General features: G+C 40.3%; 1 protein-coding gene across 4 annotated transcripts in view; it reads right to left on the reverse strand.

Annotated features, from left to right (window-relative positions):
* SYTL5 (synaptotagmin like 5) overlaps positions 1-13,785 on the reverse strand; it is a 100,703-nt gene that overhangs the window by 30,890 nt on the left and 56,028 nt on the right. For all 4 annotated transcript variants that reach the window (XM_054813720.1, XM_054813718.1, XM_054813722.1 and 1 more), the window contains exons 4-6: positions 8,453-8,568; positions 6,901-7,033; positions 4,870-4,995 (exon numbers count right to left, since the gene is read on the reverse strand). In XM_054813720.1, the coding sequence (XP_054669695.1) occupies positions 4,870-4,995; positions 6,901-7,033; positions 8,453-8,568 (375 nt within the window). The remainder of the gene's footprint in view (positions 1-4,869; positions 4,996-6,900; positions 7,034-8,452; positions 8,569-13,785) is intronic.

Raw genomic sequence — 13,785 nt, forward strand, 5'->3', positions numbered from 1 at the left:
TTCTTTCAACCAGCTTGGAAAGCTAGGAAAGCTGGACAAGTCTTTCTGCCAGGTTTCATATTAGTAAAAGTGACAGAAAGATCATCTGCAATCAGCATACCAGAACTCGACTGGTGTCTAATACCACAACGGGCAGAAATTTTTACATGGGACATTTTCTATTAGAAAATATTGGTTAGTCCATATGAATATTGAGAGTTAGAAAGGGTAAGCTGCTGCACTTTTTTGACTTCTTGAAACGATGAAAATTATTTTTAAATGTATTTCAACACATTTCCAATTAGCTTTATTTTCATTTGAAATTTGCTTTGCAGTTCAAATAAAAGTTCTTGGCTGATCGATTCTTCTTTCTCCATGAACATCAGTTCAAACCTTTCATTTTTCTTCACAATTTAGAGAAATCTCAAAAAGTCTTTGTGTTGGGTTTGCGTGGCAGGGTTTTGGTAGCGGGGGGGGCTACAGGGGTGGCTTCTGTGAGAAGCTGCTAGAAGCTCCCCCTGTGTCTGACAGAGCCAATGCCAGATGGCTCTAAGACGGACCTGCCGCTGGCCAAGGCCAAGCCAATCAGCGCCTCTGTGATAACATATTTAAGAAGAAGAAAAACACTTAGAGAGGGAGAGCTTTTGCAGCCAGAGAGAGGAGTGAGAAGATGTAAGAAACTCTGCAGACACCCAGGTCAGTGCAGAAGGAGGGGGAGGAGGTGCTCCAGGCGCCGGAGCAGAGATCCCCCTGCAGCCCGTGGTGAAGGCCATGGTGAAGCAGGCTGTCCCCCTGCAGCCCATGGAGGAAGGATGAGGGGGTGTAGAGATTCCATCTGCAGCCCGTGGAGGACCCCACGCCAGAGCAGGTGGAGGCACCTGAAGGAGGCTGTGGCCCGTGGGAAGCCCACGTTGGAGCAAGTTCCAGGCCGGACCGGTGGACCCGTGAAGAGGGGAGCCCACGCCAGGGCAGGTTTGCTGGCAGGACTTGTGACCCTGTGGGGGACCCCACGCTGGAGCAGTCTGTTCCTGAAGGTCTGCACCCCATGAGAGGGACTCCATGCTGGAGCAGGGGAACGATGAGAGGAGTCCTCCCCCTGAGGATGAAGAAGCGGCAGAAACACCGTGAGATGAACTGACCATAACCCCCATTCCCCGTCCCCCTGTGCCGCTGAGGGGGGAAGGTTGAAGCCGGGAGTGAAGTTGAGCCCGGGAAGATGGGAGGGGTGGGGGGAGGTGTTTTAAGATTTGATTTTATTTTCTCATTCCTCTACTCTGTTTTGCCTAGTAATAAATCAGATGAATTCCCTCTCTAAGTTTGGTCTGTTTTGCTCGTGACGATAATTAGTGAGTGATCTCTCCCTGTCCTTATCTCGACCCACAAGCATTTCGTTATGCCTTTTCTCCCCTGTCTAGTGAATGAGGGGAGTGAGAGCGCGGCTCTGGTGGGCACCTGGCCTCCAGCCAGGGTCAACCCACCACAGTCTTGCAGGACAGTAACAGTTCTGCATACATTTCTACTTACTACTTAAAAAACCCCAACAGATAAATATGAATTAATGCAGGAACTGCAGCCACTCCATATGGAAAATATAGTGTCAGAGGACAATAGTAGTGCCAATTTGCTGGAGAAAATTTTTGGAACAGTACATTTTCAGCCAAAATAAGCTCACTTAATAAATATTTCAGATCTGCAGGCATCTTCATTGTGCTGGGCAACATCTGAATTTCACCTTCACTTGGTTTAGGCTGTCATATCACGCTTAGAGTAACTGCAGTAAAAATTGTCTCTACCACAATGGAAATTTTTATTAGAACTACTGCTGAGCTGAGAAAAAAAACTGGAACACAACAGCTCCTGTCTCACCACAACATTAAGCAGTGAGCACAGGCTCTGAATCCACGTTGGTGGAGTTATTGAAAACAAGGAGTACAGAAGAAAACCCCAAATACCAAGACTGTCTACAAATGTTGTGCAACTGTGGTTTTGTCTTTTAGTGAGCATATGGTAACCTTTTTAACAATTACTCTCCAATTTCATATATTGACTACCACAGAAAATGCATAATAAACATGCTCTTATGCATGTGCACTTCATATACATGCACTGCTGCTTTTAAATTTGATGAGCTAGCGATCAACAAATCCTACTAAATGTGCCGTGGTTGATTTTTGTCTCACCCGTTTACATAAAGATGTGTCTTTGGTGCTTGCAAAGTAAGAAAAATCAAGGTTACTGGTTGTCATCTGTATTTTATAAAAGCTGTTGGACTTAGATGCACACACCTTAATTTCCAAACCTGTCAGGGTATACCAAGTAGCCAAAATGTTGGAAACCTGAGTTTCATTGCATGTCACACCATTTTTGATGGGTTGTTGTGACTTTCTGTTACAAAAACTGTTACAGATTTTTTTTTTTCTTCACTGTGTAAACTAATGTAAATCAAGAGAAGTGTTCTGAAGTAACAGTAGGCTGGCATAAAAGATTTGAAAACACGTTACAAGAGGTTCTGCAGGAGTCATCAGTCAGGCTGAGCACTTACACATCAAACTTGCTAAACAGACCTCTCCTGTACCCCTTATTTCAGTCTGCTATTAGAGAGGTTCAACACATTTTACACGCATATTAAGTAGACAACAAAAGAAAACCGCTGTTTTCACTTGACTATGCCAGGCATTTCCATGTGGTAGACAAGCCCTCAGTACGATGGGGTAGTGTGCCTGTGTAGATAAGCCTGAAATACCTACACTAATTCTCATAGAAGTATCCTGATGCAGCCTCCCAGTGCATTCAGTTGCAAAAGAAAACATTTTTGCTGGAGTTGAAGAAATGAACTCATGGCCTGGGACTCCCTGTTCCCAGCTCAGTACATCTTCTCTTAAACCAAAATGTTTAGAAAGAATAAAAATTCTCTCTCAGTTTTCTTGCTGGTAGGTGAAATACTACCAATTTTGGCAATACAGCTAAAAAGATGAGGGCAATTACAAAAATCAGAAATATGCAGGAAAATCTAGGGCAGCTACAGTGTCACAAGATGTTGTTATATTCTTTTAATTTGAAACTCGAAACAGTTAGGGAGGGCAGCCTGGGAAACTTTGCTATTATTTTTAATAATTACTACTCAGTTCTTTAAATTAACAATAGATGAACTAAAGCAAGCACCCTCAAATATCTAATTAAAGTATTTAACCATGCATGTACAAGACAGGAATTTTCATCCCTCTACTGAGAAATATGAGCTGCTCCTCAATCCTTCCCCAAGCTAATATTTACAAAGTGCCACATCTTCCACAGACAGCAAAATAATTCAGCCCCCGTACCAAAAGCATCTCCTGGCAACACAGCCGGGTTACTATGACAAAGGACACCAATTTGTCCAGGTGAGGATGAGATGATGGGTAGAGAAGGCAGTTGCCATAATGATTCAATACTCCTAATTTAATAAAGCCTGCACCCCGGCTCTGGGCAAGAGCTAGAAATTGATGCTTTATGTGAAAGTCAAGCAGGGTAATCAAACATAAAGGTTATTTTTATAGAATACTTCACCCTATTTATCCTTCTAAGCCTGTGCACAGAGCTTATCAGGCGCTGAATTCTACCACCCCAAACAAAATTATTTTGCTTCACTTATGATTAACTGCATGATAATTTTCTTGCAGTCTGGCACATCAAAACTGCTGCACAGATCTCTCACAAGCATCCCTTTGTCCTTACTCTGGTAAACTTCAATAATGTTACTTAATATTGCATAATCTTAGTGTTAAGCAGCACAGACACCAGATTCCCGACTTTTTGTCTCTTAGATCCTTTGCTCAGCTGTACTCTAACCAGCAAAAATATTACTTCTGGTCTCATAAAAGTAAAGTATGAATCTGGTTAGATACAGAAGGCCTAATCAGCTTAGTGAAAAAAACCCCACCTTAGTGAACTGTGTATGGATTAAAGACGACTAGCTTTAATGCAGATTTGGCTAGTAAGTACTGCAGCATCCACTGAAAAAAAAAAAAAATCAAATTATGAACTTTCAAGAAGATTGTGACCATCAACTTCAGGCATGTTGCAGAACATCCAGCAACTGGATTTTTGAATTGTAGGTCACAAAGGGAAGCAAGTTCTTGCTTAAACGAGAAGGCTCATCTGTGGGTGAATTAAACTTCATGATGTTCCTTTTACCTGATATCCTGTGTTCCTGTATACCTGTTTGGACTCTCCCAGGAACACTGTTTTAGAGCTAGAAATTTCTATTGATCTTACAGCAAATTATTATTATTTTTCAATCCACACGGTAAAATTTCTAGGTGTGTGCACCTGAGCAAAGATTGTGGGTCTACATCCAGTATAGACTACCTAACTGTGTAAGAAAAAAGTGTACTATTTTTTGGTTTCATTTTGGTGGTGGGACATGAAAGGAATGTTGCACCTGGCACTTTATAATGCTATCAACAGAGGCAATAACAGAGATTTCTTAAGCCTGGAAGAACGATAAATGGCATTCTATTAGAAATAATTGGGACAATAATCATAGAAAGAGAAGAGCAAACAGAACCTTTGAAGAAGAAAGTATAAATTATAATCAATTAACATGTCATTACCAAAGAAAAACTTTTGAACGAAGGGCCTCAGTTCTGTAACATGAACAGTTCATCAGTGAAAAGCCAGAAAACAAAATACAATGTACTGACCGCAATCACCAGCTGAACACCAGGAGAGAAAAGGAAGACAGAGGACATAATGTTTAGGGTTTTTTCTTTTCTTTTTTATTTTAAACATAAGCTCTGCTTCTCAGATAGTACTAATGTTGAGCATTCAAAGATGCAATGCAACACAGAGGACTGACACACACCCCAAAGTCAATCCTGGCATAAACTGTACCAGATTGCTGCTGCTCACCTCTCAGAGCAAGGTGTTGACTTGCCACTGCGAAGACTTTTGGTTTCAGCTTCTGAGCCTGTGTTCCTTTCACCTTCATCTTTTGTATTTGTAATTTCTCCTTTGGTAGCTGCCCTAATTACCTTCCTGATGAAAACAGGGAATAAAAGATCATAAAATTGGGTTTTTTGCCAGGAAACAGCAGCCTGGCTGAAATACTGCGATGTGCGCATTCTCTTAATTTCATCTGTCTGACCTACAGACAGCTCTGGATATAAGGGTCAACAGACTATCAAATCTGGTTATCAAACTGACTCCTATGAACAAAAATAAACATCATATTTGCTATAAACAACTTTTTAAGGCACAAAGCATTAAAACATCCCTCCTACTCAACTTGGCCACTTCAAGCTTTGAACCAGAAGTGCCTTTTGTGAAAAATTCCTCTCTATTTTATTTTTTACAGTTTATAAGCAGCAAAGTATTTTTAACTAAGTATGTGTACTTCCCCTAGCAATTTACACTACATGTATTTTCTCTTAAAGACTGCTTTGCAATTTCTACAATTAGATGCATCAATGCCCCAAAAATGCTATTTTCTGAAAACATAACATCATCCTCTTACCCTGCAACATGTGGCCTAATAAGACAGAAATGAAGGAAATTAAATAAAGTTTTGAAAAGTAACAGTATTCTTCATAGACTTACAAACAGCAGACTGTTAAGTTATCCCATGACACTAAGGGCCAGTAGGGGTTGGCCCCAAAATGGCTTTGCTAAAACAAATACACTCATGAGATATATGAATGTGGAACCTGAGGGAGGAAGAAGGAGCAAGGAAGGAAGAGGAGGAGTAATGAATCACTTCTAAGACAGGCCACAAAATGTACTAGGAAAACCAAGCCTAATTCTTGCAGGATTAAATTTCCTTTATAGAGAATGCCATGACCAGAAAACATTTCAAGCCACAAATTGAAAGAGGCTGAACATCACTAAAATAAACAACAGACAATTACAAAAATTAATTGTTTCTCATAAGGAGATATGTCTAATAGATTTGCACAAAGGATTTAAATGAAAAGAGGATTAGAAGAGTAAACACTGATGCACTCTTAGTATAGCTACCAATTAGCATGATTTAGAGCAACATCTACGTCCTATTATAGTAGATTCCCTAAGCTGGTTCTTTCTTCACCTTAATTTGAGAAGCCAGAGGTGTCCCGACGCTCTTTTCCCCCAATATTAGAGAGAGATAAATCACTCATGTTAATTTCTGGAGTCACTGGAACAAGTAATTCCCTACTCAGCTGTCCTCAAAAGTAAAAAAGCTGTAGAAAGCTATCTACCTACCCTATATTTAGGATTCATAATAAAAAGTGTTCTTTCTTGCAACAGAAACACTTTTCCAACTACCAGCCCATGGAGCTCCAGCCATGATATGAACATTCATCCGATTTTTCTTCTCGTTCACCCAATAGCCTCAAGTTATGTCCAGATACCACTTGTGCAACCATATATTCAATGCATCTGTCTATGTCCCCTGAGAGTAAGCGAGTGCTCCTCTAAGGGCGTCACTGAGACGACAAGATGACCAGCAATAGATCTGTTTATTCGCCGTCACACGCACAACAAAGGAGCACTGCTTGACTGTTAGACTGCATTTGCACAGCTGGAAGCTGAAGGAAAACTTGACTTGAGAGCAGAACCAATCAGCGTACATAAAAAACAGGCCTCGCAAATACTATTTTGTGCGTTTGCTTCTTCAGCAAACCTGCCTTTAGGGACACTGTGTTACTTCCGAGTATAAACAAGAAAAATCCAGGAGTAAAATTGCCTTTTTTTTCTGCTACCTTTATAGCTGAAGAGTAATTACTGCTGCATTTCCTAGGAAACAGCACTCTAATTATAGTAAGTATACTTTTAAACAAAGGCTGTTTCTAACCCTGGGAAGTTTGAGGCTGCTGTGAAACGCTGGAGAAACTCAAAAGAAAATCCATCCAACCACATACAGTTGTTATTCGATTTATCAGTTTCCAAAAGAAAAGGCTTTACCCTATCTTTCTAGGTCCACTGAAGACTGATTTATGCCCAGTTGTGGAGGAAACTGATACATCTGTCCTTTTTTCTTCGTTCTCTTGGGGTTCATCTTTAAAAGTTCTTCCTTCATCTTTATTGGAAACCGTATCTTCAGTGGAGGGGGAAAGAAAAAAAAAGTGAATGCTTTCACAAAAAAAGGCAGCATGTCAAACAGCCTACAAAAATAGGCATTATTTTTCAATATTAAATAAATACAAAGATTTAATATTTTTCAATATCACATAAAACCATATGATAAAATAGCACGGAAAAAAACCAACCTGGGGCATTCTTTGGCTTTTCCTTTTTACAAAATAAAACAAAACTTTAAGGAGCTTGAAATGTTTCTCATTATGAAGTCTTGCCTTGAACCATGCTTCTAAATTTATCAGTGACAACGTTTAACAACCAAAGGACCTGAAAAAATTCTGCAATGTACAGTATTTTCTTTGTTAAATTAAAGAATGTTTTTCTAATTAAAATGCTTCTTCAACTAGGAGCAAGGTGTGGGAAAAATGGCTTAAGTATATCTTTTAATATATCTATCAAATAACAAAGTAACAAATCACAAAATAGCCAATTGGACAGGCTGCATAAAATCAAAAGCCAAAGAACATTAGATACTTGCCAGTTTGACAGCTTCTGAACCGCAAGTGATATTGGCAAGATCAGCATTTTGCCAAGTTGCATATTTGCACCAGGTATTTTCCCAATGGCAGTGAAGCAGTCCCTCTCCCTACTAACTGCCCATACCCATCACCTTCCTACTGAAATGCTACATCTGAAAACAGACTCCCTAAATAACAGCTTCTGTGTGCAGGGTGAAGTAGTTCCGTGAAGACAGAAGCATCAGCGTTTCTTAAACCAGCGGTCCTGTGGTACCGCGCAAGGTACCACGGCGGCTCACAGACACGGCACGCTTGCGGTGCTTGGTCAAGATGGCCAGACTGTTTACTGTACCTCAAAGTGCAGGTGCAATTTATAGGAGATATCTGGGCAAAAAGGAAAGTCAAGTAAGAACTGAGAAGTACCAAGTAGTCTGGATGTAGCCCATGTCCCAGCGCACAGCACAGGAGTTAACTTACCTTTCTTATTCAGAGTTGAAGAAGAAAAATGGAATACTTTTAACACACGACCATCACAAATAAGAGAGCCAAAGTGGAAAAAAAAAGGCTGAGTTTGGATCTCTGCATACAGCCGAACCTCCTGGCAGGAGCTGAGAATGAACTTTTAGAGCCTCTGCTCCTGGCTTTGCAGCTGCGTAATACTGTCCACCTGTCTGGACACTGAGATTTTAAGCAGCTCGCTCTCTCCGCAGAGATACTTCTTCATTCATCCATACCTTACCTTTCCTATATATTAATCATTCACACATCACTGCATAGTAATACCCAAATAAGAAATTAAGATTAAAATACTGATCATACTTACACCTCCGACAGCGAAGAATAAAATACAATACAAGTCAAACAGTCTGGAAACAAGGTTTGAATGTATTAAGCACCAGCAAATCTCTCGTGATCCCTACCTGGGAATTTGCGTAGGATAGACTGTCTGACAACATCGGTTCCAAGAAGATTTGATTGTTTGAAGCGCTTTGCTCTCTCTTCAAAAAACCATTCTCCTGTCACTATCCGTAGCTGTCTATATGGGGAAAACAAACAAACAAAAAAAGCCAGAGACACATGCACACTAACAAACTTGGCCAACAAAAGCTACTGCTTAAACCTTTAGGTCATCATTCAACCGTCGTGCTCACAAACTCTGGACAAGATTTGCACAGTTCAAAATAAAGATATAAAAATAAAGATTGCAAAGCTTGGGATAGTAGGACATGTAGCAGAAAAATAATATCATCTTGCTTTGTAAATGAAATGTAATTTTCAGTACATGGAAATTAACTTGGCAAAAAAGCATTTCAACTACATTTACCAGATTTCCATTGAAAACACGTAACATACCATCTCCCTAGTCCTTTGGATAGTGAACTACTCAACCTCAGAGTTTTCAGTATCTCCAAAACTACAAGACCTGTGGAAACAACGATGGTGGATGGAGGGAGAAAAACCCCCACCAAAGCTCCTGCCAGCCAAGTCAGCAGTTCCTGGACCCAGCCTGGTTACGTACAGGTTGCTGCAAGCCTATATACATATATATATATATATTTCATCTCTAAGATCCGTATGCTGCCACTATATGCAGTTTCTTCACCTGATGGTGCTGTTAGGAATTAGCTATTAGCTCAACAAAAAAACTTATTTTCAAACATACAAAGAAAAGAAATCATCTAGTCTCTTGGGCGTGAAAATTTCTACAGATAGATTTAGAGCACTGATTAATATCTTTGCTATTAAATTACTTTTGAGTCATGCCTGAATGGAGAGTCTGACTTGGGAAAATACTAAAAACAACAGAAGAGGATCCTGTCATTGGTAAAAGAACCCTAATATCATCAGTTCTTCCTAATTTATTAATTAATCATGCACCTTTGCATGAGTCATTAAAAAAAAAATCAAATCCAAAACATGTGTCCATAAGTGCATAGATTATTGCCTTATCTTCTTGTTGCAGACTCCTAGTGACAAAGCTCCATATAATTCATCATCACAATCAGCCAGTCATTATGTAAGGCATTAAATAAAATCTCTATGTTTCCACTCAGAATTTTTAAATTACTTTTGTTAGACAGAAACACTAGAAAGGATTCATTGCATTAGAAACTATGCACGGTTTGGCTAGTACGAAAAACAGTTTTTCTCTGAATGTGTATTTTCACAATTCATTTACAGCACGCACTTCTGTGTCGTGTTATTTTTATACCGAGGTTTACAGCAAGTTCAATGCTTTATAACAAACCATAAACCTATCAGACCTTTGACTACACCATCATATTCCATTGCAATATAAATGACGTATTACATTGTAGTATGAACCACATGGTTCATTTTTTTTTTTTCTCCCCTCAGTTACTCCCAGGTTTGACCATAAAACTCCATAAGTGTCGTTTTTCCCTTGGATAGCGATTTTATTCACCCCTATATCTTACCAGCAATGCTTAACTTGATCCAGGTCAGACAGGGCACTCCCCACCCCCTTATCCAGACAAGTGCCTTCACCCTTTTCCATGCTCAGGACAATCTGAAGGAGGTGGTGTGACCTGCGCCCAGGGCTTCAGCAGCGCGGGAGGCTGCAGACCCACACAAAGCTACAGGCTTTTGCAAGCAAGACCTTGTAATTATTTCCACACCCAACCCAGAACTGTGCCACCCGCCTGGGCTGCTGTGGTTCATGGAGGGGCAGCCTGTCTGACGCAGGCTCCCCGGAGAGCCATCTCCTTCATTTTCTGGCCAGATGTGAATAGTGATGAGGGAAAGAAAACCTCTCCGGTGCCTCCTGCGTCACAAGTGCCCAGGGGACCTCAGCCTGGGTGGAACGGTGGCTGAGACCGGTGTGTCTGCTTGTTTTACCATGTATTAATCTTACAACCTGATGTGGAGATTAAACCTCGCAGCAGCAGGACCAAGGGCTGGAGAGATCAAAGGAGCTGAAGCCAAGGGAAAGATGGTTGGGGCAGCTGTGGGAGGAGGCCAGGAAGGAAGAGGATGGAAGGCTGCTGGGCTGTCCAAGGGATGATCAGTGGGGGTGCTGTTGGTGGAGAGAGGAGGTCCTCCTCCAGGATCCAACCTAGGGAGAGGGCCGCCTTCTCCTCCTCCACTCCACTGTGGGTCGGGTCACTCATACCCTTAGAGCTCACCATCAGTCTCCCTCTCTCTGTCCCCACTCATCCCCTGCCATCCCAACAATCTCTTCTACACCTCACTCAGGGAGCAAAGCAGCCTGCAAGAGAAGGGCTGGTTCCAAGGCAGGAGTACTGTGGAGAAGGACTTTCTCTTCCTCTTGCCATCCCCTTGTAATAGTAACTACTGACCCCATACTTATCTTCCTCACAGTTGCATAAAGCTGTTCAGGGAAGAGATAGATTAATGTATTTGAGCAACGATAGTTGATTCCTGTATCTTCCGGCGAAGGATAAACAAGCAATCTACTTCTCTTAGTAGGCTGTAACCTGCCGCCATTAAATATCCCCTAATTATGCAGCTGGTCCCCTCTTGCTTAGCGAAGAAAGTTCAAGGTCATTGCTGCATGCTCTGGGAAACACAAATTGGACCCCCCCAAAGAGAAGGGTGCAAATGATCTCTCTTGCAAGCCTGAGCAGGCAACAGAGTGCAACAGCCACTACACCGATGGAGCTGAACCACGTGCTGAACCACGTGTAAAACGAATTGGCTATCTTCTTCATCTGGCTGATGTTATTAAGCACTAACAAGTAATAATCCACATTTTAAACTGAAGTGCCAATGCCTTGGCAAGGCTACTTTGAGGAGACCCACACCCATTCTGCTCTGACTTCACCATGAGAAACAGGTCTGAGGTAAAACACAGACAACTCCCTCAATCGAGGTAGGAAACACAGCAAATAAAAGGAGTATTGCCTTGTTTTAGTCTACCTCTCTAGCCAATCCTGTTATCCACAGCGAAAGGGAAAGAAAAACAGCCATCAATAGCCAGCCATTGCGAGCGTTGCATGGAACAAGTCTAGAGGCCTCACCCTTTTCTTCAGGCCTTCGTTTTTATCATCAGTGCTCCTCAGTCTTGGGATCCTGACTTCAGTGAGCAGTCCCCTTTTGTGAAAATGTCCTCACCCAACAGAACACCTCTACAAAAATATCACATTCTAACAAAATAAAGGGAAAAAACCTAAGCTTTGCAGCTTTGCATTTCTAGTGCACTAATACTGGATGTATTTTTCACGTATACTGAACAATTCATAGAAAGACTAGTGTTCATGTTATGTTAATCATTCATACATGTCAGGAGTACCTATTAAAACAATTTTTGTTCTACATGTAAATAGAAATGAATTAAGATTAAAGGAGTGCCTAAGTCTGAATTGAAGTTTGAATTTCATAATTGCGTTTGACATTCTGAATAAAATTGAAGAGCAAGACCTAGACAGTCTTACAATAATGTTATTTTCATGCATTTATCATTATGACAAAGGGAGACTATCTTTCCTACCGAGATAGCACATCTTTCCTCTATTTCTGATACAGAACTTAAATGAATCCTTTCTATACAGGTAATTGTTTCAGTGAGAAAACAAATGAGGGTGTTTGCACAACAGTACATCAAATCAGTGCTCGCAGGTTTAGTTTTTGTTGTTTTTAAAATGGATCCAAGGTCCATACTGACTGTAAATCATGGTATGTGCATGCATTTTCTTTACTGTCCTTTCTCAGTTAGCATGTAACATACAAAGTACAAAATATGTATGTGTTCTACCAAAACAGTGTTTAGACTGGCCTTCCAAGGTATACAACAGATGCTGAAGTCAGTAGCTTTAGAAAGAAATAAAACAGTGTTATAAATTGTAATAGCAGCAACTTTTGCATGATTGTTTTTTCCTACACTCAACATGACTAGGAAAATTTTAAAGAAAATCACATTCAAGTAGGTAGCTTTAGTACCAAATACTTTAGGTGTCGGCTAAAGTCCTTATACATTAATTACTGATCCACCTACTCACATCATCATGTGAGAGGGAGTACGTTATGATTCCCTGCTTCTTCTCCCTCTATGATCTCCTACTAAAGAGATTAACTTCACTAATGCACTGCTCAGTGTAAAAATGGAACATAACCTGCAGCCTATCCCTGCCAAAAACTCAGCTTGTTATTTTCCACTCATTTTTGCAAGATACTTCATGGTTACATGCCCAATTATAAAAATTCCACTTAAGATGGAAAGTCCCAATTGTTACTTTTCGTAATTTCTTTGGGGAAAAAACCTCATACTGGTAACACAGTTTCACTATCCATTTGATCATCCAGCTTAACCCACATCCACAGTAGAAGAGACCAATTTAGTCTGGCTTCCTTTTCCTCTCCTGTTTCTCATGTATTTATTTCTTTATGGGGTGCAAAATTTGGAAAAAAAATGGCAAGACCAAAGGCTGGATACAGTGCAGCCTATATATGAACATACCAAAACATACACGCTCATCTTTGTATGTATTCAATTCCATAACATAAATTAATTCCAGAACAATTTTTAACATGCTGTGAGGCTATTAAACAGAATTTTTTGACCCTATTAAAAGAAGGCAAACTTGCTTGGAAGTTACTAAAATAAAAATTATAAGAAATCTGACAAGCATTTTCATACTAAAACATTTGAAATGCCTCTATTTTTAGGCTCCTAATGGGAATAATTGTTACTAAAATACTAATGAATTTTCATGACACTTTAAGACAACATAATTATTTCAAAGATGAAGATAAGTTTCCCATTACTGCTTCATTCTGCTGTAATAACGTGGACCACCTAGGCATTTTATCTCGCTGAAGAACTCAATCAAAATAAAGGCATTGTTCGCAGATATCTAGACACATTTGTAATACAGAAATACAGACAGCATCAAGATGCAAAATCAGCTTGCCAGCAGACTACTTGAAGAACTTGATTTCCTACAACCTATTGATCATTTTAGTTGCCAAATTTAAAACATAAACTCACCACATTTTAAGAAAATGCAGGGATAAAAGTGACCTTAATGGAAAGTTTCTCTTATAGCACCTAGGTTTGATAGCTCCTCATGTCCTCAGGTCCTTGTATGCAGAGAATGGAGCAGAAAGCTTCTGCTTTCATCAAGTGTGTAGCTTCATACAGGCTTGATTTACCTCATTAAATACAACCTGAGCATCACACACACACAATCACATAAAGATTGTCTTGTTCTCTGCTCTCAGTAACTGCAGATCTAAGAATTTTGCAGAAGACTTAGGTCTAATCCTTCTTGAC

This window comes from Grus americana, chromosome 1 (genome assembly GCF_028858705.1).
Source record: "Grus americana isolate bGruAme1 chromosome 1, bGruAme1.mat, whole genome shotgun sequence".
Taxonomy (NCBI): Eukaryota; Metazoa; Chordata; class Aves; order Gruiformes; family Gruidae; genus Grus; species Grus americana.